The 27,026-nt window shown below is 40.3% G+C and overlaps 1 protein-coding gene across 1 annotated transcript; it reads right to left on the bottom strand.

Moving 5' to 3' along the window:
• Positions 1-233: 233 nt before the first annotated feature.
• On the bottom strand, positions 234-23,089 carry GHITM (growth hormone inducible transmembrane protein). Its single transcript, XM_021700146.1, has 9 exons — positions 22,962-23,089; positions 21,418-21,582; positions 20,028-20,127; positions 18,456-18,567; positions 17,931-18,072; positions 8,079-8,187; positions 2,436-2,624; positions 1,802-1,973; positions 234-521 (listed from the first exon to the last, which is right to left on the bottom strand). Exons 2-9 carry the CDS (start codon positions 21,544-21,546, stop codon positions 437-439), a joined length of 1,038 nt encoding a protein of 345 aa, XP_021555821.1. The 5' UTR covers positions 21,547-21,582; positions 22,962-23,089; the 3' UTR covers positions 234-436.
• Positions 23,090-27,026: the final 3,937 nt, after the last annotated feature.

Raw genomic sequence — 27,026 nt, 5'->3', positions numbered from 1 at the left:
CAAAGAAAGACTGCAGGGTGACCCTTTGCTTCTCTCTGGTCCCTTTACCAAACCTCTACATCACTTATGACATTACTTGTTGATATGATATACAGCAAAACAGTTTGCTAATTTTCACTCAATCAAATACATTTTAAAATAGAATAAATTCTCACAACACAAACTTTAGTTTTCACATTCATTGCAACATTTATGAATTACTCAAACATGAGAACTGGAAATGTGTGTGCTTATTTGGAAGAGAACAACTGAATTTATTCTGCAGAAGATAAAGGAGACCTGAAGCATCACATCACAGGAACAACTGAAACATGATGACAAGTCTTATCTTCTAAACTTCAATGAAAGCTGCTTGTACAAACTATTTAATGAACACCTGTCCCTATTAAACAAGCAAGATATCTGATGTATTAAAGAAGTCAGAAGCTGAGGCTCTTCATTTCTTTCTGTTGCTTCCAGTTGCTAGAATACTGGCAACTCGCATAAATATATTTAAGGTATCCATGTAGATTCCCAGCATCCTGGAAAAGAAAATTATGGCCTGTTACAGATGATGTAATTCCAGTAACAATGATAAAAACTATTTCTTAATCTAGAAAAGAGAAAGCAATACTGATTTATTTGTCATAGGTCTATGAAATGGAAATTAAAAAAGAAAAGATGCCAACACTAAGGAAGCCCTAGACTAGACAACAGTCAAGATTTTCTTCTGGCAGATTCATCTTCGAAATGTTAAAGGGCAATTTAAAAAATCATTATTCTATCCTCTGACACGCTCTTATGAGTGTAGTATCTTGCAAAAAAAAAAAAAAAAAACCCTGGGTGATAGGCAATGAAATAATCAGGAAAAAACCAAAGAAACACCTTCACAAAAATGTGTTAGACACAAGTCTGACATTTTTAAATATAATACATCTCCTCAAGGCAACACCCCCTCCACCGCCAACCAATGAAAACTGTCACAAATCTGTGTTACGGCAGCATTTTAAAAAAACCACTACACTGAATTTCAGTTTCAAGGAAAAAAAAGATTACTTTAAAAAATGTGACAGACAACATGAAACTCAAAAAAGTTTAGATAAAACAAGCCACTTTGGTGGAGAGTCCAAGAAAAGGGAAAAGCATTATTATATAACAGTTGCACCATAAAGCTAATCAACAAAAATAGGCAAATAGTGATTTAATTGAATACCTAAATACTACACTTAGTTACGATCTAATCAAATGTTCTGTGGATACATAGCTTACTAGAGAGATAAAACAGATCAAACAGTAACAGAAATAAAATAGTACAATTTGACAAACCCATTGTGGTTATGTGATATGGTGACATCCTAATCCCTGTACCTGTAAATGTGACCTTATTTCAAAATAGGGTCTCTGCAAATGTAATCAAGATGTGAGTTAAGATGAGGTTAATACTGGAGTAGCGTCGGCCTCAATCCAAAATGACTGGAGACAGAGACAGACACAGAGGACGAATGCTGTGAAGACAGAGGTAGAGATTGGGGTAATGTGTCTACAAGCCAAGGAATGCCAAGGACTGCTGGCCAAAACAAGCAGCTAGAAGAGAAGCATGGAGCAGATTCTCTTAGAGCCCTCGGAAGGTATCAACCCTGATGACACCTTGATTTCAGACTTCTGGACTCCAGAACTTCAAGAGTATAAATTTCCATTGTTTAAACCATTCACTTTGTAGTCTGTTACAGTAGCCCTAGGAAACTAATACAGCCATAAAATAAAATAGACCATAATAACACAAATGTCCTATTAACAAAGGAAAGACATTAAGACTACTTACGAATTGATGGGATCATATTTTTGAACTCCATACGCTGGTATTATTTCTGCACGCTTGATTACTTTCTGCGTATCATACAGAAGAAACATGCTGAAAACAACTAATCCACCATAAATTGCCACTGAGTACAAAGTGGCACCAGCCACAGTGGTAGGTGGAAGAAACATAGATCCTGGAAGGAAAAAAGACGAACTCCTCTATAATTGGATTTATGATTAACATTACTCAAAAAACAAAACAAAACAAAACAACCCTTCTTTTGGTGTACTGCACAGGTAAGAAAAGGACTGACTATATGCACTGTGTAATTTTATGCACATTCAGTTGCAAACCCATTATACTCATTCCTGCAATGAGTATAATCATCAAGTAATCACTTGCTCACATTACAGAAAGGCTCTTGCATCAAGAGCAATTTTCAGGTTCTCTAGACCAACTTTTCCATTTTAGATGTATTTGGTAAAACCAAAAATCACAGTTTACCATGATGCCAAATAAGAAAATACACTCTAATTAGTGTTTCCCTTTTAAACTTTCAAAAGTGACTCTTAATTAAGTTCCCTCCTTTAGGATAACTAAGCACATCAATGATTTTAGGAAACCAAGAAGCAAGTATCAAAACCCAGCCGCTTACCCAGTGAGGATACAAAGACGAGACCCAGGCCCACTCCCAGGGGTGCCCCCATGTTCAGGAACTTCTCACTGGGCGCGCACATGGCCACGGCGGAGAGGCCGCCCACAATGCCCGCTGTGTACCACGCGGCTCTGATGAGAAGAGGCCCCCCTAGCATCGTCAGCGGAGCCACCACTGCGCCCAGCACACCTGGAGAAAGAGCAAGCAGGGAAGTAGTTACTAAATGACAACCAAAAAGAAAATGCCACTTCTAATAACAGGCCATCTGAACATCGTATACCTGACTGTTCAACGACAGGACTACCAAGTCTCTCCCGTATGTAGGTAATACTACCCCTGAATTCCACAACCCAAACTTGCGGCTAGCCAAACTCGAAATCACAACAACACTATTCTTAAACTGTCTCAACTCAGAGTACAAACACTAATCTAGATGTTTGAGTAACTTTATCAAATTTTATGTACTTCATTATCTGGATATGAGCCTACTGGTATATTCTTTGCAACAACAATGCTATATATAAGAATTCAGATTAAAAGGCTTGAAATGAGTAACTCAAGGTCAAACCTGTTGCTGCCAAGAGGGAACAAGGTAAAACGAGAGAATGCTATAGGATGCTAATCCTAAGGAACTTCAAGGACAGGCACTGCTGTTTCCTTGTGGATAGGGAATGTCATCTCAGCTTGTGAACCGTAATTTTAGTTGTCAGGTATTCATAAACAAGTTCAGAAAAATTACTGTGAAAGCTATCAATAATTTAATTAGCAAACAAACTCCTTAATTCAAAAAATAAATCTTAAGATAAGGCATTATTTCAGTGGTGAGTAGAGTTAAGTTATCCTCTTATTAAAACATTAAATGTCCGTAGTTTAACTCATGGAATAGGCACAGCTATGGCCATACTATAATTTCAACACCAGTGTCTCTTTCGTGAAGAGTAACATTTCTAGATCAAGTAGAAAGATGTATCTCATGATAATGAACAATTAAAAATATCTTTTGCTGTAAGAAAGACACTGGATAAAAATTCCTCTAGGAATCTTTACATTTCTATTAGGATTCCCATCAGTTTTACAACTGACAGCAAAATTTTTAGCAAAAAAAAAAAAAAAAAAAAATCTATTTTTTTTTGCAGAAGCCAAGAAAAACCTTTACTCTCCAGCAGGCTCCCAACTTTACTCACCGCAGGTAACTCTTTGTCCTGAAATTTGCATTAAGCCACAGACAGAGGATCAAAGAGTGTCCTTCCTCCTCCCTTCCCTATACTGATGTGCCAGCTCATTGCTTCAGGTTCTCCTGACCCCGTGAGCCACCAATGGCCGGGGACAGGACGTAGAGCTGGTACCAGGGAGGATGAGCGAGGCCTTGCCTCCCTCATGGCCGTTTCATAGCATCTCCGCCACCCCCACCCCGTGGCACCTGGGCCTCCCCTGGCTCTCCAGGGTCTGGCCTGGTGGTCCTGTTTTCCATGACCTGTCCCTCCAGTGGTCCTCTCCTGTGTAGGCTGACCCTGTCAAAGACAGTTTCCCAGGTGGCCTTGACAGTCATGGTACAATCCTCTGGTTTTTCCGTTCTTCATGGCTAGGTTTATTGGAGATTCTATCTCTGGAGCTTTTATCACTGGGGGTCTGGCCCTTGGGTGGCTTAGTCTTCCAAAGATCCTGGCTACCATGCTCTCCCAGGTCTCATCCCAGATGCCACAGTCCTCTGAGAGGTCCAACACTCGTGGACTAGCTCTTTGGCAATCAGACTCTATGTGTTCTGGCCCTCTGAGAGACTTGTCCTCACAGAATGTGGGCACCTGAGTCCTGGCCTTTTCACAACAGTAGCCGCTAAGTTTGAGGCCTCTCTGGCGGGGGTGGGGAGGGTGGGGGTGGGGGTCTGGTCCTCCAGGACTTTCTCATCAGCTGTGGGCAGATCCCTCCAAAGGTCTGTTCTCCAACATCTGGCTCTTTGGTGAGCCTGTCTGTTCTCTAAGGCCAGGTTTTCTGATGGTGTGGGAAGCTGTAGTCCAGCCTTCCTGTAGCTTCAGCAAAACTTTTAAGGAGATTGTCAGAGATTTTTCAATGATATTTTTTCATAAAAATCTTAAATGGTAATAGATGTTTGCTGCTTAAGGACATACCAATTACAAAACTAACAAGGATAGCTCAATATTATATTGTGAATCAAACTGGCATTCATCCAACTGGCACAGCCACTATGGAAAAGTATGGAGGTTCCTCAAAAAAGTAAAACTATAACTACCATATGATTCAACAATCCCACTTCTGAGTTTATAATCAAAAGAATTGAAATCAGGATCTCATAGAGATGACTGTGCTCCCAGCAGCACTGCTCACAATCTCCAAGATACAAAAACCAAATTGTCCTTCAATGGATGAATGGGTAAAGATGATGTGGTGTATAAACAAAATGGAGTAATACTCAGCTATAAAAAAGAATGAAATCTTGCCATTTTTGACAACATGAATGGATCCCGAGGGCATTATGCTAAGTGAAATATGAGAAAGACAAGTATCATATGATCTCAATTATATTAGGAATCTAAAAAAGTCAAACTCAGAGAAACAGCAGAGTGGGGGTTTCCAGGGGTAGAGGTGTGGGGGAAATGAGATATTGGTCAAAGTGTATAAATTTCCAGTTATAAGATGAATAAATTTGAAGACCTAATGTACAGCATGGTGATTACAGCTAATCCTGCATCATATACTTGAATGTTGCTAACAGAATAGATTTTAAATGTTCTCACCACAAAAAAATGGTAAATATGGAAGTGTTAGCTAATGCTATGGTGGTAATCATTTTATAATATATAAATGTATCAAATCAACCAGTTACACATCTTGAAATTTATATGATGTTATGTGTCAATTATATCCTAATAAAGCTGGGGAGAAAACACAATTAGAATAGTTTTCCAACGATCATTTCAGTAATTCCTGCACACTTAGTCCTAAGACCACAGCTGTGTTGACACAGTGCTAAACATTTGGATGAAAAATGAAAATGGAATGCACTGGGATGTTAATACTGGTCAAAAGTTAACTCTGATGTCCCTTTAATACTGTGAGGGTATGCCCTTCGGTCATCCAAACCCCCTTCAGGTCTCATCTCAATCATACCAGTGAAAGAAAAGAGTGGACAGAGGGCTGGACTTGAAGAAATAAGGGTGTTCAGTTTTGACTGTGGCACCTGCCAGTGTGACCTCACACAGCCTCCACTTCCTCATCCATGAAATGGAAATGCTAATGCCTGCCTGCACAGCTTCTCAAGATACGGATGAAATGTAAAGCAAAAACTGGCATTCATGCTGTACAGGGAAGGGTTACCAGAACAGGCCTAAGGTCATCTTTACAAAGACTTGCTTGCAGGGCTGGTCCTTGGCTACTTAAGAACTTGGCAGATGAAGCATTCTGTAACTGGGAGGGTTAGACTGCTTGTGAAAACAATGTGAGTTATGCTGAAAGCCTGCTTTCCTTCTGGAAATCCGTATTTTGGTAGTTGCTATGAAGGTGCTTACATGATCAGTCCTTAATAAAAACCCTCAGGCACCAAGTCTCTAATGGGCTTCTATCTCACTGCTCTTTTCACTTCCTTGATAAGTCCCCTCAAAGAAAGGAGGGAGCACTGAAGGCCCATGGATGAATTTCTCCAGACTCTGCCTATATTTTTTCCCCTTGCAGATGCTATCATGTGTCCTTTTATTGTAACAAACCTTAGCTCTGAGTACAACTATATGCCGAGTCCTAGGACTCCTAAAAAAACACTAAATGAATGAATGGTTGGTCTTGGGGACCCCCTCCAACACATAAAATACTTTGACCCAAGTAATTTATATACTGTAATAATACCAGATTAAGTTTTCTAAACAACCCAAATAGCCCTTATTCTAAACTCAAACTACATAGCTATTTTAATTTAATTCAGTAAGTCACTAAGTATCTACTATTTATCAGAGATAAAAACACTGAACCTGTTTTCTCAAGGAACTCAGTGTCTAAAATGGGAAACAGGTGCAGAACTCCATTCTCTGGGTAAAATACTAATGCTAAACTCAGATGGTGAGGTTTTTGGTGTTTTAATGCAAGGGTACATACTCAAGAGAAAAAAAAAAGTTCTGTATACTACTATGGTATGTACTTGTTCTAAAGCAGAATAATCCTTAAATAGATGGCACTCAGAAATATTACATTTTATAGAAGTACACGATGTATCTTGAATAATTTTTTTCTTAAAAGCAGGTTATTGGTACTGGAAGATAGTGGACCACCTCCCTCAATCACAAGGATTTTATCCTATAAAGCCCCATGGAGAATATCTATGGTTGAATAACCTCACACCTAACAGAAGAGACTTGATAACCAAGGTTGTCAAGTCATGCTGTCTCATATTTACCAAAACAAAGATAGCACATAAAGAATGTAAATGACATAGCTCATACCAGAAATTTGTTATACTGGATGCCAAATACCTAATTTCCATTTACTAACCTATGTTAGAAACACTTCACAGTCTGTTTCCCTAGAAGTTTCAGGGAAATGCTTACAAAATTTGTCTTGTTTTATTTAAGTAAATAAACGAATAAAAAGCAGAAACAGACCCTTAAAGACAGAGAACTGATGGTTGCCAGAGGGGAGGTAGCGGGGTGTACAAAATGGGTGAAGGGGAGTGGGAGATACAGGCTTCCAGTTACGTAATGAAGTCACAAGAGTAAAAGGCACAACACAGGGCACACAGTCAGTGATACTGTAATAGTGCTGTATGGTGACAGATGGTAGCTACACTTGTGGGGAGTATAGCAAAACGTATAGGGAAGCTGAATCGCTATGTTGTACACCGGCAACTACTATAACATTGTGTCAACTATACTCAAAAAACAAATTAGAAAAAATAAAATGTCTTGTTTTGTGGTAGAGAACATGTATCTAAGTACTTTTGTTTCTGGGTCTAGCTGGCTCTTTGTTCAACCCACAGACAGAGACTATCCCGGGATACCTGAGATGGAAAACACTTTATCTAAAGTATTTGTGTCTCCAAAATTAAGGGGTGGTATCACAACATGTACCTATAAAAGGATATTACAACTGTCCTACAATACCACAGGTGGACAGCCTCTGCCCTGCCCACTGTAACTTCGTGCTAAACCTATCTAAATAATGACCCAGCTAACTGTATCAGACACAAATGTACATTTCCAAAGATCTTTTTTACTGTATTCTTTCTTCCAATGCTCTACTGCAAAATCCTCTACTCCTATTTTCTTACTGCATCCTTTTCTTCTCCACCCTCATTTTTAAATTTTTCTAAAAATACACAACAAAAACAATTCTTAAGTAATGTGTATCAGGTTTGAAACCCTCCCAGGAGTAGACAAAATACATAAAGGAAATCTCTACATATACTAGACTGTCACAGGAGGCCAAATGTAATACTGGGGATGTCCATGGTCTTAGTATCAGAATCATTTTTCAGAGTAGAGGTCTGGTAATAAACAACCACATGAGTATGAAAAACTCTAAGTGTTTTCTAAACATAAGGTTTTATTAAATTATGCACAAGTCATTTACAATTGTGAAGAGCCACCAAAAAAAAAAAATAGTAATGAAGTTGTTAAATAAAAATTTAAAATTAGAACATACCAGAATGTAGTAACCAAGCAACATGCTTTGGGACTGGGCTCTGGTCATATGGTATTGATCGTACCATCATTCCAGCTCCAATCATGGCTGCAAAGGTTGCACCAATTGTCTGAAAGACACATATTACTGAGAAAAATCAATCCTTATACAACAACAAAGTAGAAGCCCACAAGTTCCAAGTTCAGCTAGTCCCTCCAAAAAAAACCCTGTTTAAAAAGATGAAGGAACATGAACTGATCCTAGTAGGGGGCAAGAGTGCCCCCTACTGTCACACAAAGTTTTGCAGACACCTTCAAGTGAGTTAAGTTGAGCTTTGATACCACCATCTTTTAAAGTTTATTCTTGCTAGACAGAAAATAAACCTCTTTAAGAATCCCAAAATAGGGACGCCTAGGTGGCTCAGTTGGCTAAGCGTCTTGACTCTTAGTTTCGGCTAAGTTCATGATCTTAGAGTCATGAGATCGAGCCCCATGTCCGGCTCTGAGCTCAGCATGGAGTCTGCTTGGGATTCTCTCTCCCCCCCTGCCCCCCCCCCCCCGGCACCCCCCCCCCCCAGCTCATGCACACATGCTCCATCACTCTCACGCTCTCTCTCTCAAATAAATCAATCAATCCTGGGGTGCCTGTGTGGCTCAGTTGGTTAAGCATCAGGTCATGATTTCAGGTCCTGGGATTGAGTCCCACCTCTGGCTCCCTCCCCCACTCGTTCTCTCTCAAATAAAATCTTTAAATATATAAATCTTAAAAAAGTAAGAATTCCGAAATAATTTTTATTTATTTTGTATAGCAGATAGCATTTTAAAAAATTAATCATGATATACCAATTAGAATATATATATATTACATTGCCTTGAACTCCATCATTTGCTAAATAAAAATCTAAAAAACAGAAGCACATGGAAACGAGTAAGATTCTACTTCTCTATCCTCTTAGTTTTCTGGCTGACTTGGTCCTCCATCCCTTTTCTTTGCCTTAGATTGGCCATATTAGTTTTAACACTTAAATATTCCTTGTGTGTATAAGAAAGACATGCACATAATAGAAAAAGATAATGAATCTTTAGGAAACTTGAAGTAGAAAGTGCAAAGTTGCAGCTCTTGTACAAAATAGCAGATATTTTGTAGCCCAACTACTCAAAGATCAATTGAATATGAATGCTTTTTTAACGCCTTTGCTTAGTCACTAATGTGTGTGTGTGTGACATACCAGGCCTGCCTAACTCCTCTGCATTATGTCTGACCCACGACGTGAATGTTCAACCTCTGACGTAAAGCACAGAGACAGAACAGCTGTTTTTGCTGAGAATGGGAAAGCCTTTGCTCCTATTAATATAAATTAGCACACTGAGTTCTACTCTATCATTTTCTAATGGAAAAATAATTACTAAAAACCACTTCATACATTTCTTCATACTTCATACAGTTGCAAGGCATTTGCAGGATATTTATCACAATTGTGTTTTTTTTAAGGTCCTTCATGTTCATGACGCAGGTGTATTTTCTGCCTTTTACCTTTCCATACTCTACACACTCCAGCTACACTGAAATGGTGGGGATGCAAACACACCCCCATCTCATGTCTCTTTACTTCTGGTTCATTTTGCCTAAGAATACCTCTTTTCTATCTGGTTGACTTATTCAAGGATCACCTCCTCACCTGGGAAGTTTTTCTGGGAGGGACACTGACTGCCACGAGCAGTGTCAGAAGCCTCTTCTCTGTTCCAAAATCACTTAGTACCAACTTTGACATTATTTCTAGGTCTGTCACCCCCAAAAAGCTTCATCTTCATCTCTGTAGCACTTGCCTGGGGTTTTCCAAACTATTTCAGTAGCCCTAACAGCAGGTGAGAGTGATCTTATGTCCACAGGAAGTTGAGAATATGGCCCAAGCACAAAACTTCTTTGACGTCTTATTTTAGGGGCTAAACTCTTTTGTGTATTTTAATTTTTCTCTTGTAGCCATGGTGTTTTGTTAAAAGGCCTTGTTTTATATTCTCTACCTGATAAAAACTTACATTCCTGGTGAGAATGCACCATGCTTATTCTGTGCCCTCTTGGACTTCTAGGTTAGGAGATTTGTAACACGCATCTGAAGTATATTGAAGTGTCCAAACGGCCATGCTATTCTAAATGGTCTTCCTTTGGAAAGTACAGTGGAAATATGACAGTTTTGGAAGTTGGATGGAAGTTGGTTAGATCTGGTTACCGAAGGGAAATCTGTAGGATATAAACTCTCCCATACCCCTTCCCTTCCATTCTCAAACTAATAGTTCACGTTCTTACAATCCTTCGTTTCAGATTTTGCAAAGCACGGCTGGCATACTTGCTTCTTGTCTCTTCCATTTGAGTTCTTAGAATTGAGCAGGGAGCCTGATGTGGGACTCAATCCCAGGACCCTGGGATCATGACCTGAGCCGAAGGCAGACGCTTAACCACTGAACCACCCAGGCGCCCCTCGATCTCCACTCTTGACACTATTGCAAAGCCAGTTTTATCTCAGTCTTTTTTTTTTTTTTTAAAGTTTTATTTGAGAGTGACCAAGTGAGAGAGAGACAGCACTAGCAGAAGGACAGCAAGAGGCAGACTCCCCACTGAGCAGTTCTTAGAACTCAAATACAAAAAATATTTTTGCTGTTTCAGTATCTGCAATGGACTCTGCCTACTTAGGCACTTTCCTCAGTGTGGCAATCAAACATTCTTTTTCTAAATGTGTCTTCTTCACACTCTAGACCTCAAATCCTCAAACTCCACTCTTTTTTCTTTTTTTTTTAAGATTTTTATTTATTTGAGAGAGAGATAGCTACAGAAATAGCGAGAGAGAGTACGAGCAGGGAGGAGAGGGAGAAGCAGACTCCCCACTGAGCAGGGAGCCTGATGTGGGACTCGATCCCAGGACCCCGGGATCATGACCTGAGCTGAAGGCAGATGCATAACCACTGAGCCACCCAGGCACCCCTTGATGTCCACTCTTGACACTATTGCAAAGCCAGTTTTATCTCAAAGTTTTTTTTTTTTTTTTAAAGATTTTATTTGAGAGTGAGCAAGTGAGAGAAAGACAGGATGAGCAGAGGGAGAGTGAGAGGCAGACTCCCCACTGAGCAGGGAGCCCAAGGCTGGGCTCAATCCCAGGACCCTGGGATCATATGTGAAGCCAGTTTTAATGACTACCTCTTCTCCTTTGCTCAAGCTGTTCTGCAAACCTAGACTACCTTATTCCTCTCCTACAATAAAAAAAATGCTAGCCTCCAACATTTCTGATGAAATAAATGTCTCTTGCATGGACCTTTCACTACTAGTCCAACACAAAAACAGTCTTTCTTTCGCTTTTTTTTTTAATTTTTATTTTATAATTTTAATTTTTTAAAGTTTTATTATGTTAGTCATCATACAATACATCATTGGTTTTTGATGTGGTGATCCACGATCCATTGTTTTTGCGTAACACCCACTGCTCCATGCAGTATGTGCCCTCCTTAATACCCATCACCGGGCTAACCAATCCCCCCTCCCCCCTCCCCTCTAAAACCCTGTTTGTTTCTCAGAGTCCATAGTCTCTCATGGTTCATCTCTCCCTCCAATTCCCGCCCCCATTTTTCCCTTCCTTCTCCTAATGTCCTCCATACTATTCCTTATGTTCCACAAATAAGTGAAACCATATGATAATTGACTTTCTCTGCTTGACTTATTTCACTTAGCATAATCTCCTCCAGTCCCATCCATGTTGATGTAAAAGTTGGGTATTCATCCTTTCTGATGCCTGAGTAATATTCCATTGTATATATGGACCACATCTTTATCCATTCATCTGTTGGAAGGGCACCTCGGCTCTTTCCACAGTTTGGCTATTGTGGACATTGCTGCTATGAACATTGGGGAGCATATGGCCCTTCTTTTCACTACATCTGTGTCTTTGGGGTAAATACCCAGTAGTGCAATTGCTGGGTCATAGGGAAGCTCTATTTTTAAATTTTTGAGGAACCTCCACACTGTTTTCCAAAGTGGCTGTACCAACTTGAATTCCCATCAACAGTGTAAGAGGGGTCCCCTTTCTCCACAACCTCTCCAACATTTGTTATTTCTTTCCCTGTCCATTTTGGCCATTCTCACTGGTGTAAGGTGGTATCTCAATGTGGTTTTGATTTGGATTTCCCTGATGGCTAATGATGATGAACACTTTTTCATGTGTCTGTTAGCCATTTGTATGTCTTCTTCAGAGAAGTGTCTTTTCATATCTTCTGCCCACTTTTTGACTTGTTTTTTGGGTGTTGAGTTTGAGAAATTCTTTATAGATCTTGGATACCAGCCCTTTATCTGTAGTGTCATTTGCAAATACCTTCTCCCATTCTGTGGGTTGCCTCTTTGTTTTGTTGACCGTTTGTTTCCTTTGCTGTGCAGAAGCTTTTTATCTCGATGAAGTCCCAAAAGTTCATTTTTGCTTTTGTTTCACTAGCTTTTGGAGAGTGTCTTGAAAGAAGTTGCCGTGGCTGATGTCAAAGAGATTACTGCCTATGTCCTCCTCTAGGATTTGGATGGATTCCTGTCTCACATTGAGGTCTTTCATCCACTTTGAGTTTATCTTTGTGAATGGTGTTAGAGAATGGTCAAGTTTCATTCTTCTGCATGTGGCTGTCCAATTTTCCCAGCACCATTTATTGAAGAGACTGTCTTTTTTCCATTGCATGTTTTTTCCTGCTTTGTCAAAGATTATTTGACCATAGAGTTGAGGGTCCATATCTGGGTTCTCTATTCTGTTCCATTGGTCTACATGTCTGTTTTTGTGCCAGTACCATGCTGTCTTGGTGATCACAGCTTTGTAATATAGCTTGAAATTGGGCAACGTGATGCCCCCAGCTTTGTTTTTCTTTTTCAACATTTCCTTGACGATTTGGGGTCTTTTCTGATTCCATACAAATTTTAGGATTGTTTCTTCCAGCACTTTGAAAAATGTCATTGGAATTTTGATCAGGATGGCAATGAAGGTATAGATTGCTCTGGGTAGCATAGACATTTTAACAATGTTTATTCTTCCGATCCATGAGCATGGAATATTTTTCCATCTTTTTGTGTCTTCTTCAATTTCTTTCATGAGTGTTTTGTAGTTCCTAGAGTATAGATCCTTTACCTCTTTGGTTAGGTTTATTCCGAGGTATCTTATGCTTTTTGGTGCTATTGTAAATGGAATCGTTTCTCTAATTTCTCTTTCTACAGTTGCGTTGTTAGTGTATAAGAAAGCAACTGATTTCTGTGCATTGATTTTGTATCCTGCCACATTACTGAATTGCTATATGAGTTCTAGTAATTTGGGGGGTGGAGTCTTTTGGGTTTTCCACATAAAGTTATCATGTCATCTGCGAAAAGAAAGAGTTTGACTTCTTCTTTGCCAATTTGAATACCTTTTATTTCTTTTTGTTCCCTGATTGCTGTTGCTAGGACTTCTAGTACTATGTTGAACAACAGTGGTGAGAGTGGGCATCCTTGACGTGTTCCTGATCTTAAGGGAAAGGCTCTCAGCTTTTCCCCATTGAGGATGATATTCGCTCTGGCTTTTTCATAGATGGATTTTATGAACTTGAGGAATATTCCCTCTATCCCTATATTCTGAAGAGTTTTAATCAGGAAAGGATGTTGTATTTTGTCAGATGCTTTTTCTGCATCAATTGAGAGGACCATATGGTTCTTCTCCCTCTTCTTATTAATGTGTTCTATCACATTGATTGATTTGCGAATGTTGAACCACCCTTGTGTCCCGGGGATAAATCCCACTTGGTAGTGCTGGATGATCCTTTTAATGTATTGTTGGATCCTATTAGCTAAGATTTTGTTGAGGATTTTGGAATCCATATTCATCAGGGATATTGGTCTGAAATTCTCCTTTTTGACGGGGTCTTTGCCTGGTTTGGGGATAGGGTAATGCTGGCCTAATAGAATGAGTTTGGAAGTTTTTCTTCTGTTTCTATTTTTTAAAACAGCTTCAGTAGAATAGGTATTATTTCTTCTTTGAATGTTTGGTAGAATTCCCCAGGGAATCTATCAGGCCCTGGACTCTTGTTTTTTGGAGGGTTTTTGATCACTGCTTCAATCTTGTTACTGGTTATTGGCCTATTCAGGTTGTCAATTTCTTCCTGTTTCAGTCTTGGCAGCTTATAGGTTTCCAGGAAGGCCTCCATTTCATCCAGATTGCTCAGTTTATTGGCATATAGTTGTTGATAATAATTTCTAATAATTGTTTCTATTTCCTTGGTGTTGGTCGTGATCTCTCCCCTTTCATTCATAATTTTATTAATTTGGGTCCTTTCTCTTTTCTTTTGGATAAGTCTAGCCAGTGGTTTATCGATCTTATCAATTCTTTCAAAGAACCAACTTCTAGATTCGTTGATCTGATCTACTGTGTTTCTGGTTTCTAATTCATTGATTTCTGCTCTAATTTTAACTATTTCTCTTCAAATGCGTGGCCTAGGCTTCATTTGTTGCTTTTTCTCTAGTTCTTTAAGGTGTAGAGTTAGTTGGTGAATTCGGGATTTTTCTATTTTTTTGAGTGAGGCTTGGATGGCTATGTATTTCCCCCTGAGGGCCACCTTTGCAGTATCCCATAGGTTTTGGACCGATATCTTTTTGTTCTCATTGATTTCCATGAATTGTTTAAGTTCTTCTTTGATTTCCTGGTTGACCCAAACATTCTTGAGCAGAGTGGTCTTTAGCTTCCAAGTGTTTGAATTTCTGCCAATTTTTTCTTGTGATTGAGTTCCAGTTTTAGAGCATTGTGGTCTGAGAATATGCAGGGAATAATCTCAATCTTTTGGTATCGGTTGAGACCTGATTTGTGACCCAGTATGTGGTCTATTCTGGAGAAAGTTCCACGCACGCTAGAGAAGAATGAGTATTCTGTTTTAGGGTGGAATGTTCTGTAAATATCTATGACATCCATCTGGTCCAATGTATCATTCAAAGCTCTTGTTTCCTTGTTGATTTTCTGCTTAGATGATCTGTCCATTGCTGAGAGTGGAGTATTGAGGTCTCCTACAATTAACGTTTTGCTATCAATAGGACTCTTTATTTTGGTTAACAGTTGGCTTATGTAGATGGCTGCTCCCATGTTGGGGGCATAGATATTTACAATTGTTAGATCTTCTTGTTGGATAGACCCTTTAAGAACGATATAGTGTCCTGTGTCTCTAATTACAGACTTCAGTTTAAAATCTAATTTGTCTGATATAAGAATTGCTACCCCAGCTTTCTTTTGAGGTCTGCTGGCATGGAAGATGGATCTCCATCCCTTCACTTTCAGTCTGGATGTATCTTTAGCTTCAAAATGAGTCTCTTGTAGACAGCATATGGATGGGTCCTGTCTTTTTATCCAATCTGCAACCCTGTGCCGTTTTATGGGAGCATTTAGGCCATTCACGTTGAGCGTGATTACTGAAAGATATGAATGGTCATCATGTTGCCTGTGAAGACGTTTTTATAGATTGTCCCTGGAAATTTCTGTTGTATATCACTCTTGGGGTCTTTCTCCTTTTATAGAACCCCCCTTAATATTTCTTGCAGGGCTGGCTTAGTGGTCACATATTCTTTCAGTTTCTGCCGGTCGTGGAAGCTCTGCATCTCTCCATCCATTCTAAATGAAAGCCTTGCCGGATAAAGTATTCTTGGCTTCATGTTCTTCTCATTTAGTACCCTGAAAATGTCTTGCCAGGCCTTTCTGGCTTGCCAGGTCTCTGTGGATAGGTCTGACGTTATTGATGTTCCTCCCTCTGTACGTAAGGAATCTCTTCCCCTTTACTGCCCTTAAGGTGGTTTCCTTGCTTCTAAGATTTCCAAGTTTTACTATTACATGCCGAGGTGTTGGCCTGTTTTCCTTGATCTTGGGAGGGGTCCTCTCTGACTCTAGGACGCGAATGTTTGGTTCATTCCCCAGATTAGGGAAGTTCTCAGCTACGATTTGCTCAAATACATCTTCTAGCCCTCTCTCTCTCTCTCTCCACTCCGTCCAGGATTCCAATTATTCTGACACTGGAACACTTCATGGTGTCACTTCTCTATTTTCATGGATTCTGAGTTGTTTTTCCCTGGCCTCCTCTTTTCCCTTTTTTATCTATTATACTGTCTTCCAGGTCGCTTATTCACTCTTCTGCCTCACTTACCCTAGCTGTTAGATTATCTAGATTGGATTGGATCTCATTAATAGCATTTTTAAGTTCTGCCAATTCACCTTTCATCTCTGCCCTTAGAGACTCTATGTTGCCATTAATTGATTTCTCCATTCTAGCCATTGTCTTCACAATTGCTAGCCTGAATTCCATCTCCGACATCTTGGTTATATCTGCATCCATTTGTAAATCTGCAGTGTAAGTCATAATCTCTCAGTCTTTTCTATTTTGGGGGCTGCTCCTCCTAGTCATTCGGTTGATGGGTGTTTGAGGGAATGTAGAGAGTTCAAATTATTGACCAGAACCCAAGCAAGATGGACCTGTTTTCTTGGGACCTTAGGTTTGCTGGCCTCTTGTTTTCCCAGCTTGTCTTCTGGGGGAGGGGCCTGCCGCGCTGTTACTCAGGCATCCCTGTTTGGGCGGAGTTGCCCTGCCCCCCTGTGGCGGGGAATGGGCTCAGCGGGATCAGTCTTTGGGGCTTTTGTTCGCTGGTGGCTTTCCCTGGCGGCTTTCCGTTTCTCTTCCGCAAGTCAGAGCAGAAGAGACCGTTTCCAACCCTCTGTCTCAGAGCAGAGACACTGCAGTCTGTTCTTCAGTGAGCTCTCTGGGCCACACTGTCTCCGTTTCTGTCTGTGCTGCTATAAACTGCAGCGTCCTGGGTTGTGCGCCCCTCCGCAGCACCCCCAGTCCTGCCTCCAGGTCGGGGCACGTCTCTGCCCTTTGTGCTTCTAAAACCGCCAGCCGCTCCCAGTTCGCCTGGGCAACACTGCCACTCCGGGTTTCCGCCCCGGGGGCTGCCCTAAAGTCCGTTCCCCTGCCGCTACCGGTCTGCGAGTCTGTGCCCGCACAGTGTGCGCGGCTGTCGCTCCGAGCATTGTAGGATCCCCACGGCCAGGCACCCTCCCGCTGCCGTTTATCCTCCGATATCTGCCGGCAGAATCATGGCTCCCCGCTTTGTACCTCAAAACCAACCACCTGTGATATTCTGTTTGTAGAAATCCCGATCTTCTTACCTCTCAGGCTGGTTTCGTGGGTGCTCAGAGTGGTCTGGTAGATATCCAGCTCAATTCCGGAGACCAGTTGAAATAGGGTCCCCTACTCCTCTGCCATCTTTCCCCCCTCCTTCCAAAAACAGTCTTTCAACTGATTTTACACTTTCTACTTCTTATTGTACACATTCTTTACCACTTACTCAAGCTCATTTCTTCAACCAGACAGCAAAATATAGCTACTACTTTTAAAATCATTTTTTTTTTTTTTTGTATCTGGCAAAATAACAAATGCTCAAGAAACACAGAATATAAAACCTTACACAGGGTTAAGAAAGTTCAAAGTGTTAGCAACAAATATTTTCAACTGACTTCTAAGATGGTTTTGCATTTGCTGCCTCCCCCGTCCTTTATTAACTAAATTGCTATAAAACACAGGCTATTGGATCTCTGCTGTTAGGTAAGTAGGATATTCCTGTAAGTCTGGTTTTCAACCCCTCTGCCACTATTTAAATACATACTCAACAAAGAGTAATTCCCAATTTACCTCAGAATGTAATTCCTACTTTGTCTCACTTGCACTATTATTTCATAGATTTGAACAACTTGTTCAATATAGTAAGGGATTCACTTCCATTTAATACCCCTCTCCCAATATTTTTTGTCTAATCTTTTGGTATTTAGTGAAAAAGGAAAACAAAAACAAGCTGACTTACCACCCAAGAGCCTCTCATCATGAAGTTCATGAGAACAGGAGTTCTGCTCACTGCCAGGGCGGACAAAGCTGTTAAGCCAATACTCCCTGCTAAGTACATATAGGTAGAATGAATTCTATCCTTCACATACTGAGGCCAAATTCTGTAAGAAGCACAACATGGTTAACTTATGGAAATATGGATATAAATTTTGGTTAAATCATTCATAGCTGGGAAACTTTGGGAAATATCAATTTATTGCTCTAATCTTATCTCATTTATTATGGAAATAACGATGCATACATTGGAGTTATCATAAAAATTAAATGATATAAAACATAAGCACTTGGGACATATACAAAGTAACACATTACCTTAGTAAAAGATTTTTATTTAAGTTTGAATAGATGCCCAAAGATTTTATTTTTAGTCAAGTATATTTCTACAGTTAGAAGATGTAAAACATTCCAAAAGTGGCAAAGGAGAAGGATGAAAACAAAATTGGAACCTTGAAGACTGGGAAATATTTGGGAATGATATACTTACACAGCCTTTTCAATAGCTCCAATCTCATTAGACATTCCCAAGCCATAGTAGCACAATGCTCCAAGACCAACAGCAGCCCCTCCAGCAATAAACCATCTTCCCATCTGATCAACTGGAGAACACAGGAGGAAATGCACATTAGTATAGTCATGTCTTGACTAAATTAAAATGCTGACGGTAAGCCCTTTCTAATATTTGTATGAGGAAAATCAAACTATATACCATAGTCCTTTGTAACAACCATAATTAGAACATATGGGGATATAAGCAGCTTATATCCCCATATATATATATAATGCCTGCTAAAACATAGGTGTAATAATACAAAAAGGATCAGACTTGATTAGCCTCTAGTTTCACACCAAAGAAATTTAAGGAGGCAGTGTATCTGTAGATGTGGGGATACTTCTGTAATACATATTATTTTATTCCTAAGAATCTGGGTAATGTTCTCATGATGCTCTCAGAAAGAAAAAGATGAAAAAGAAATGTTAATAGTCATAGCACAGTGGATAAAGTGCCATTAAACAAAGATGATACTTGATGTAGACAAAGAAAAAAAGGAACCAAAAATGTAATCAGTGTTAATGCAGCAGAATCAAGGGAGAGGGTACCCTAAAGTAAGAGCAAGAGAAAGAAACAACCTACTCTTAATTGGATGCATCTTACTCCTTTTAGTTTGAGTTTGTCACTAAGACTATTACTATGCTATAGCTGTATGTTTCATGTAATTTATTTTTTTATTTTTTAAAGATTTTATTTATTTATTTGAGAGAGAGAGAGAATGAGAGACAGAGAGCACGAGAGGGAAGAGGGTCAGAGGGAGAAGCAGACCCCCCGCTGAGCAGGGAGCCCGATGCGGGACTCGATCCAGGGACTCCAGGATCATGACCTGAGCTGAAGGCAGTCGCTTAACCAACTGAGCCACCCAGGTGCCCTGTAATTTATTTTTTTAGGGCAAAATTACTAATCAGAAAGAAATGCCTGGAGGGATACGGATTACAGCTCTTTCCCATTATAATATATTGACACTTTGTAAGGTCATTAACCAGCAATAGTGTTCTATGAATAGATCTGGGTAGATTAACGATCTTGTTAAACTTGCAAAGCTGAAATCCAAATGAACTTCATTAAGGTACTGTTTCCAGGGAGCCCATATATGAACAACCAATTAAGAAGAACAGGTAGGCTTTCATTAGTATCTGTTTTAGTGATTTTTCTCTTGACCTAAAACATACATAAATATTATATGCTTGAATGAAGATTCTATGCAACTTCAACTGAACTCCCTTAAGAGATTATATCTTTAATACCATGGCATATTAACTACTAATCCTTTCTTTAAAAAAATGGTAAAAGTAAAATTTTCTCTGAAAGAAATATGATTGGGAACCAATGAACCCAGTGTGAAGTATCAATCTTTTCTGCGTCATGAGATTCTGAAGAATGATTGCCTTTCTTCCCAGAAAATGCTCACATATATAAGTTTGCACATATTTTTAGAAGGCTGTTCATGGACTTCTTAAAACATATTCACATACTCCAGTTCAAAAACTAAAGACTGCTGCCTACTTTTAAATATTTTTTCCACTGACGGTTCCATTGCTGCCTCCTTAAGTTCTTGGCCAGTTTTCCCACGCCGGATCCCAACTCTTGTCTTGGTGGCATATTGCTGATATACACAAAAACAAAGACACACGATACATACAGCAAAACAGAATGTTATTAATAAAATATAATTAAATCTCATTACACTAGAAAACTGTATATAACTTGGTACTTTCTATGTATGTAATTTCACTATAAAGGTCTGTTAGCCAATCTAAAAAATTAAATGTAAACCCTACCTACCTGTGGTCTATCTTTGAAATGATTCACTTAAATTCTTAGTTTATAACCTAACTTCTTAAAGTTTCAGAATAATTATTTCATAAACTACAGATTTATATCTCTAGAATCATATTTTAAACACTAAGTTTAAAAAAACATGCATTCATGAAGCAGGGGAAATCGGAGGGGTAGACGAACCATGAGAGACGATGGACTCTGAAAAACAAACAGGGTTCTAGAGGGGAGGGGGGTGGGAGGATGGGTTAGCCTGGTGGTGGGTATTGAGGAGGGCACATTCTGCATGGAGCACTGGGTGTTATGCACAAACAATGAATCATGGAACACTTCATCTAAAACTAATGATGTAATGTATGGGGATTAACATAAGAATAAAAAAAATTAAAAAAAAAAAGAAAAGAAAAAAAACAAAACATGCATTCATTAAGTATTAGCTACATTTTTCTTTCCATCTGGGAAATGGGCTCAAGAAAGTTACCTTTCCTTAACATAAAGTCAAAGGGAAGGATGATTACTACCTCTTTTTTTTAGCTCTTTTTCAAAAGCAGAACAGTTAATTCATGAGGAAAACAGCTGTCTCTTCTAGCTTATATATATATTTCCTTATCTACCTCACATTTCAAAATTTATACTTCTAATTTGAATGCTGGAGAAATCTATTATAAAAATAATGGGTGTCTCTCTAACCTGATGGATTTTACCACTCTTTACTCTTTAATCAAGAGCTGAAATGACATTTTTAGTAACTTATTAATAAGCTACTGACCAAATGTTAATATTCCTGGGCTCTTAAGCTTTTGACTACAGGCTCCACAATCTCTTTGTTGTACCATATAATTCTCAATCTCACACAAATCACTGTTAAGTTCTCTGAATGAAACTCCAAAAGCTGTAAGTAAAGAGAAAGTTATAGGAGCTCTGTCTTCCATATGTGATAAGGAGGAACAGAATGGCAGAAAACTAACAGGGAGAAAAAGCTGATTTGGGACATTATCAGGGATAACTGTTTCAGTAAATCACTAATGGGAGAACAGGGAGCTTCATACAGTCAAAAAAAAAAAGGTTCCAGTGCACAAAGAGAGGGACACAATGTAAGATATCAGATTATCTTTACCCGGCTGGGTGTTAAGAGCCATTGATTCTTCGTGATGGAATTCTTCACAATTGGGGAGGCCTTGGTGAAAGCTGGTTGGAAAACCCTGGAAGGGAGTGTCCGGAGACACACAAGTCTTGCGGCCAGCATGGTGGTGCACCAGGTTTACCAAGCAGATCTGAAATGCTATTTGAGACACAGACAAAAAATAACCCATTAACCAACTGAGGGAATAACACAGAAAAGATCCGGAGACACAGAAGGGCCCAGCAATCATATTTTAGTAGAAAAATGGAGTTTTTTAAAATGTTAATGATGAATTGTCAGCTTATTCCTTGTTAGTCCAAGAAATCCACCCCACAGAATCCAATATGGGATGATCACCAAAATAGAACTGAATCCCAGTTTGAACAATATGGTGTATGACTCCATATAAGTTATGCATCTAATACAAAGTAGGTGTTAATATCTTAAGACAATTGCAGTGTGTGTGATGGCTTTTATAAATGTGGTTTTAAGCATTCAATGGGACAATTTAAAACAAGACTCTGTATAACTTCTGAGCAGAAGAAAAATGTCATCCAAGGAAGAGAGTAACTCTTCAAGGTCATGCTACACTGTAAGGTTTCACGACATCAACAGTAATAAAATATTTAAATTTCTGCTAAACATGCCAAATATTACTTCCCTTCAAAATGTGATAAAAATACCACCTGGGATGCATCTCTGGTCCTTAATGATTTAACCTCTAGGAATGGGACCCAGGAATGTTTTACCTAGCACCCCCAAAGCTAAGAAACCTTGCTAAAAAAATACCTATCAAACTGTACTTCCAGCTCTCCCACTGAATCTATAATGGTTGTACAACACTGAGAAAATACCGAGACCTTCTACTACTTTCACGCCATTACATCATCTCAGCCTGTTGGCGGTTTATATTCCCCGGTACTCAACACATCGACTGGGAACGAGGCCCCGCTGAGTGGCCTCCATGTCGCGCAACAGAACAAAGTGGAAATCGTGTTTCTGCCACATTCCAGAAGTGGCCTCGTGACTGTCTGCCCTCTGAGACTCAGATGTGTTAGCTATAAAATGGATAAAGTATGACGACCCCATACGCTTCCGCAAGCATTGATGCGCTCAAGCTCCTGGTCCCCCGAGAAAGTCCACCCAGCTCTCCAGACTCGGTTGAGAACTCGGCAGGAAGCCTCCAGTCTCCCAAAGTCAACGCATAACCCCACCACACCCCCGCTCCAGCACCCCCTTATCTGAGAGGGCTGCGGCCGTGCGGCCCAGCCGCTGGGTGATTCAGCACCTCTGCCCGAGGGAGAAGAGGACAGCGGGGGCGAGCCCCCGTCCGCCTGCCCCAGGCCCCGCCGCCCTCTTTCACGCGGTCACCCGCAGGACGATGACTCTAACGCGCCACCAAACTGTGGCACCGCCAGGCTATGACGCAGCAAGCAGCGCCGCCACCTTCAGCCCTCCTCGGATGCACCCAGCGGCCCCGCGAAGCCGGCCGTCAGGACAGTGGATATCCGGTGCCAGAAGGCCCGGAGTAGCCATACCTCAGTCCCTGGTCACCTCAACCACACAGTTACCCTTCCGGGCCGGCGAAACGCAAACGCGTACACCTGGCTAGACCTCCGCCCGCTCCTTACTGTCTCTGCGCGCGCAGTTTCCCTTAACCCCTGAGTGACGCAACATCCGGAGAATCGCCAAACACTAGGGTCACCCAATCAGGAGCAGATCTCTGACGGAAGGGCTGGCGCGGTAGGGAGGAGGGGTTCCGGGCTGGAGGGGCGGGGCCAGTAGTGAATTGTCGGAAGCGTCATAGTCAGCGTCCATTTTGGGTATGGGCAGCGAAGGTACTTCTGCCATGTTAGCTATGGGTAGCGGAGCTAGTTTTCGTTTTTGTATCAAAAATTTCACTAGCGGCCGTTACAAAAATCACGTAAAAATTGAAAAAGAATATTAAATGTGTGAGAGCTAAAAATTATTCCGTCGCCCCTTACTTTTCTCATGTTGCTTTTTTTTTCCTTCTCAAGAATGTTTTGTGAGATGAATAGTGTGCCAAACGTGGTAGTTTCAGAGTGGAGCCAATCGGTTCTGACGCCTAAGGTGGGCTCATGAAATCTAGGAAAGGGTCTAAATCACACAAGGTCACTCGCCAGATTTTAGCAGGTTTAACCCCCATTGCTCTGACCTCCCACGACACATTTTCAGGCTTCAGTTTATACATGTGTAACAGGCATGATACGACAGCTTCCGCCTCTTACCTTGAAGACTGTGAAAATGTTTTCATTACACATAATTTGTAAAGTGAAAAGCCATTTCTCGTCTATACGACAGAGGTTTTGTTTTGTTTTTCTTTCACTCTTTTATCCATTACACAAATATTTGCTGAGTCTCACTTTGTACCAAGCACTGAACTAGGGATGTATACAAATGAATAAAACAACCAATACTGTTGTTTGGACAAAACAAAGTCCTTGCCCTTACGGTATTGACTTTCTGGTGGGGACAAAAAACAGACAAAATGTTTGGTGGTGATAAGTACTATGGAGAAAAATAAAGCTGCATAAAGCCTTAGATGGGTGCTATTTTAGATAAGATGATTAACATGTAAAATTCATGAGCCTTATCTCCTCAGCTATTGTTAATTGTGATTTATGATGATCCTCTAACCATGTAAATCTTGACAAACATAAAGGTTTACATTTTATGTAGGTAATAAAACAGTTTGGCAGCACACAATTTTAGTTTCTTTACTCTGAAAATGTAGAGAAATCTGTCACTTAAGATAGTGAACAGGTCAAGCAAGATCAATTTAATCTTTAGATCTTCACCCAATTTGATTAGCTAGCAAATGGTTTCTTTGTTTAGCTACCTTAGTGTTTTTTTTCTCCCTACAGCTTCTGTTATCAGCAAAGAGAAGAGATTCACAACACAGTACCTGAATAAACAATATACCTTTTTAAGTGATTTGTAAGATTTTTTTTAAAGATTTTATTTATTTGAGAGAGGGAGAGAGAGCCAGCACGAGCAGGAGGAGGGGCAGAGGGAGAGGGAGAAGCAGGCTCCCTGCTGAGCAGGGAACCTGACCTGCTCTATCCCAGGACCCCGATTAAGAACTGAGCTGAAGGCAGACACTTAACTGAGTGAGCCACCCAGGCGATTTATAAGATTCTTATTAATTAAAGCGTATTCTCTTTATGAAGGAAAATAAATTTCTGATTGCATATTTTCTTAAGTATGGGGTTTGTATTGTTCCACAGATGTCAAATATTTTGAAAAAGGAGTGTTACCTGGTCACATCATTGGGAAGATACATTCAGTGTGGGGTGGGGAGAGATTTCATTGACTGGAAACTAATTAGGAATTTATTGCAATTGTTCAAGCAAAAGGTGTTGAAGGCTGGAATTAAGTGAGTAGAGGGACAGAGAGGGGGTTTTTGACAGAGATATATGACCAAGGAGGAATTTACAGGATTTATTGGCTGATTGAATATAGCTGGTAAGGATGAGGGAGGCACCCGCGATAATCCATGTGTTCTGAATTGAGTGAAATTGGGTGGATAATTACACCATTAATTTAAAGATCGGATACAGAAAGAGATACAGATGTAGGGGAAGTAGGTAAGTAAAAATATTGAGACGGAAACTGAAGAACTGAAGGACTCCATGAGAATATGTTTTTGCTTCTTTTCCTGCTTCTATTCTTGCTAGGACCTGCACCCTCACCCCACTTTACACATGCCTCATAATATCCTCCTTGTAAGGGACAAGGAGTTAATGATTTCTTTAGAATAGATAACATCTAAGGAAGGACAAGGTGAGAATAGCTGGACAAAGCTATCATATGGATATTCCAGACCACCAGCGCTAGACATCTAAATGCCAAGGCCCCCTGGCTCCAATGAATAACACCTGGGCCCTCATCTTTGTTCTAATCAGTTCCTGAGGGGACACGTATACAGACCACCCTCCTCAATAAAAACCCCCAGATCCTGAACAAAGACAAGACTCATGATCCTTTCCTTTCTGAGTCTGCCAGACACTCCCTCTGTATCTGCTTTCTCTGTATCTTCCATAAGCTCTCTCTCACTTCCTGCTGGCTCACATTTGATTTCCATCCTAAGAGAAGCCAAGGACCCTCTTGGCTGGTCCTGCAGGCCCCCTCTAGATCCCTGGACCCTGCCTGCCAGTATCAGTATGAAGTGTTAAATTGTAAGTTCTCTGCTTCTAAGGCCTTGGAGCATAGGACAGAAAACAGAAAAAGACAGGAGTCATGCATCCTAATGCTGTATATCCATCACTGTTTTTATTGAAGCCTGCTGACTGGTTCCTTATCCTCCACCTGCTGGCTAAGTGGAAAGTGCTGGGTTATAGATGAGAAAAATCAGAAGCAAGGACTGAAGAAAAAATATTTATTTCTTTTTAGTTAAAATAAATGCCCCCACTCTGCCCCACTAAACTTTTCCATCAGGAGATGTGGGGTGCATGAAAGAGAGTTGAAAGGGGAGTTTTTGAAGGTTTTACCATTGCCCTCCCCAGTGTGCTCACTGTATCTCCCAACAAAGGGAAGGTGCTTCTGCCTGAAAGGTTGGTAATGTTTGTGAACATGGGGGGCCAACTGGTAGCTTGTTAAGTGGCAGAAAACAAAGCAGGTGGGAAGGAATCAAGATCTTCCCCTCCTCTTTTTCCTTGGATTTAAAATTTGCCATGTCAGATTCCTAGAATCCCTGAGACCTGGATAAACCCAAGAATGTACCTGTGAGTGTGGGTTAGGTTGTTTGCACCCTTTAAGACACTGCTCAGTAGTGAGGCAGTCACTTTCCAGAAATATGTTCAGATGGGCACCAACAGACTATGGTGTGTGCTAAACAACAGAGCCAGCATCTCTCTGAGTAAGAGATCAAACTGTGCCAACCTCAACCGAAGAAAAAATGAAGCCATAGCTAAGAAGGAACTGCTTCCTCTGGGTTCTGCTGAAAGCATTACCAGGGAGCTTGTACATTGACCAGAAAGTAGAGTGGAGAAATAGAAAGCAGTCCACACCTGTTTAATGTAATGTTTCTCAGCCATAAGGGATCCGGGAGAGGAGAAAGGCCTTTGAGCTAGAAGGCGACTGATAGTGAGATGTCCTAAATCTGACTGATAAATTGTCAGACTGTCCTGAGCTTAACAGAATGGAATAGACTAAGTTCTGGGCTTTACACTGACTGGGGGCTCAAAAGCAACATTGATTCCAGATTAAGGAAAATGTGGTTCATTTTCATACTCATTTAACTGGCAATTTTTCAGTGTATACCCCTCACAGAGATGCAACCAAATGCTGTGTGTGGATCAAAAGAGTAAGTTCATTAATGGGTTAGTATCTGTTAAGGGGCAGAACATTGGAGGAATCTTGAGACTAATCTCACACTTTCTGGTTAGGTTGCAAAGAGGACACTAAAACTCATAAATGATAATAGCTTAAGAAAACATAGCAAGGTATATGTGCTGCCGAAGCGAGCACAAGAAAACATAGCAAGGTAATGAATGGTAGATCTGGGTCTAGAAGGAGCATTCTCAATGGGGATTAAAAACTGGTTCTTGAAGGGTGAAAAAATCTTTATATATATGACAAAT

Source organism: Neomonachus schauinslandi, chromosome 6 (genome assembly GCF_002201575.2).
Source record: "Neomonachus schauinslandi chromosome 6, ASM220157v2, whole genome shotgun sequence".
Classification (NCBI taxonomy): domain Eukaryota; kingdom Metazoa; phylum Chordata; class Mammalia; order Carnivora; family Phocidae; genus Neomonachus; species Neomonachus schauinslandi.
The sequence above is the reverse complement of the archived record's forward strand: the minus strand, read 5'-3'. Positions and strand labels throughout refer to the sequence as shown.

Excerpts from the sequence above, each read along its gene's own strand:
- GHITM (XM_021700146.1), bottom strand. The coding sequence starts at position 21,546 with ATGCTGGCCGCAAGACTTGTGTGTCTCCGGACACTCCCTTCCAGGGTT. Across the intron at positions 1,974-2,435 it reads CGTCTTTGTATCCTCACTGG|GATCTATGTTTCTTCCACCT; the intron begins GTAAGCGGCTGG and ends TTTTCCTTCCAG. Across the intron at positions 522-1,801 it reads AAATATGATCCCATCAATTC|GATGCTGGGAATCTACATGG; the intron begins GTAAGTAGTCTT and ends TTTCTTTTCCAG.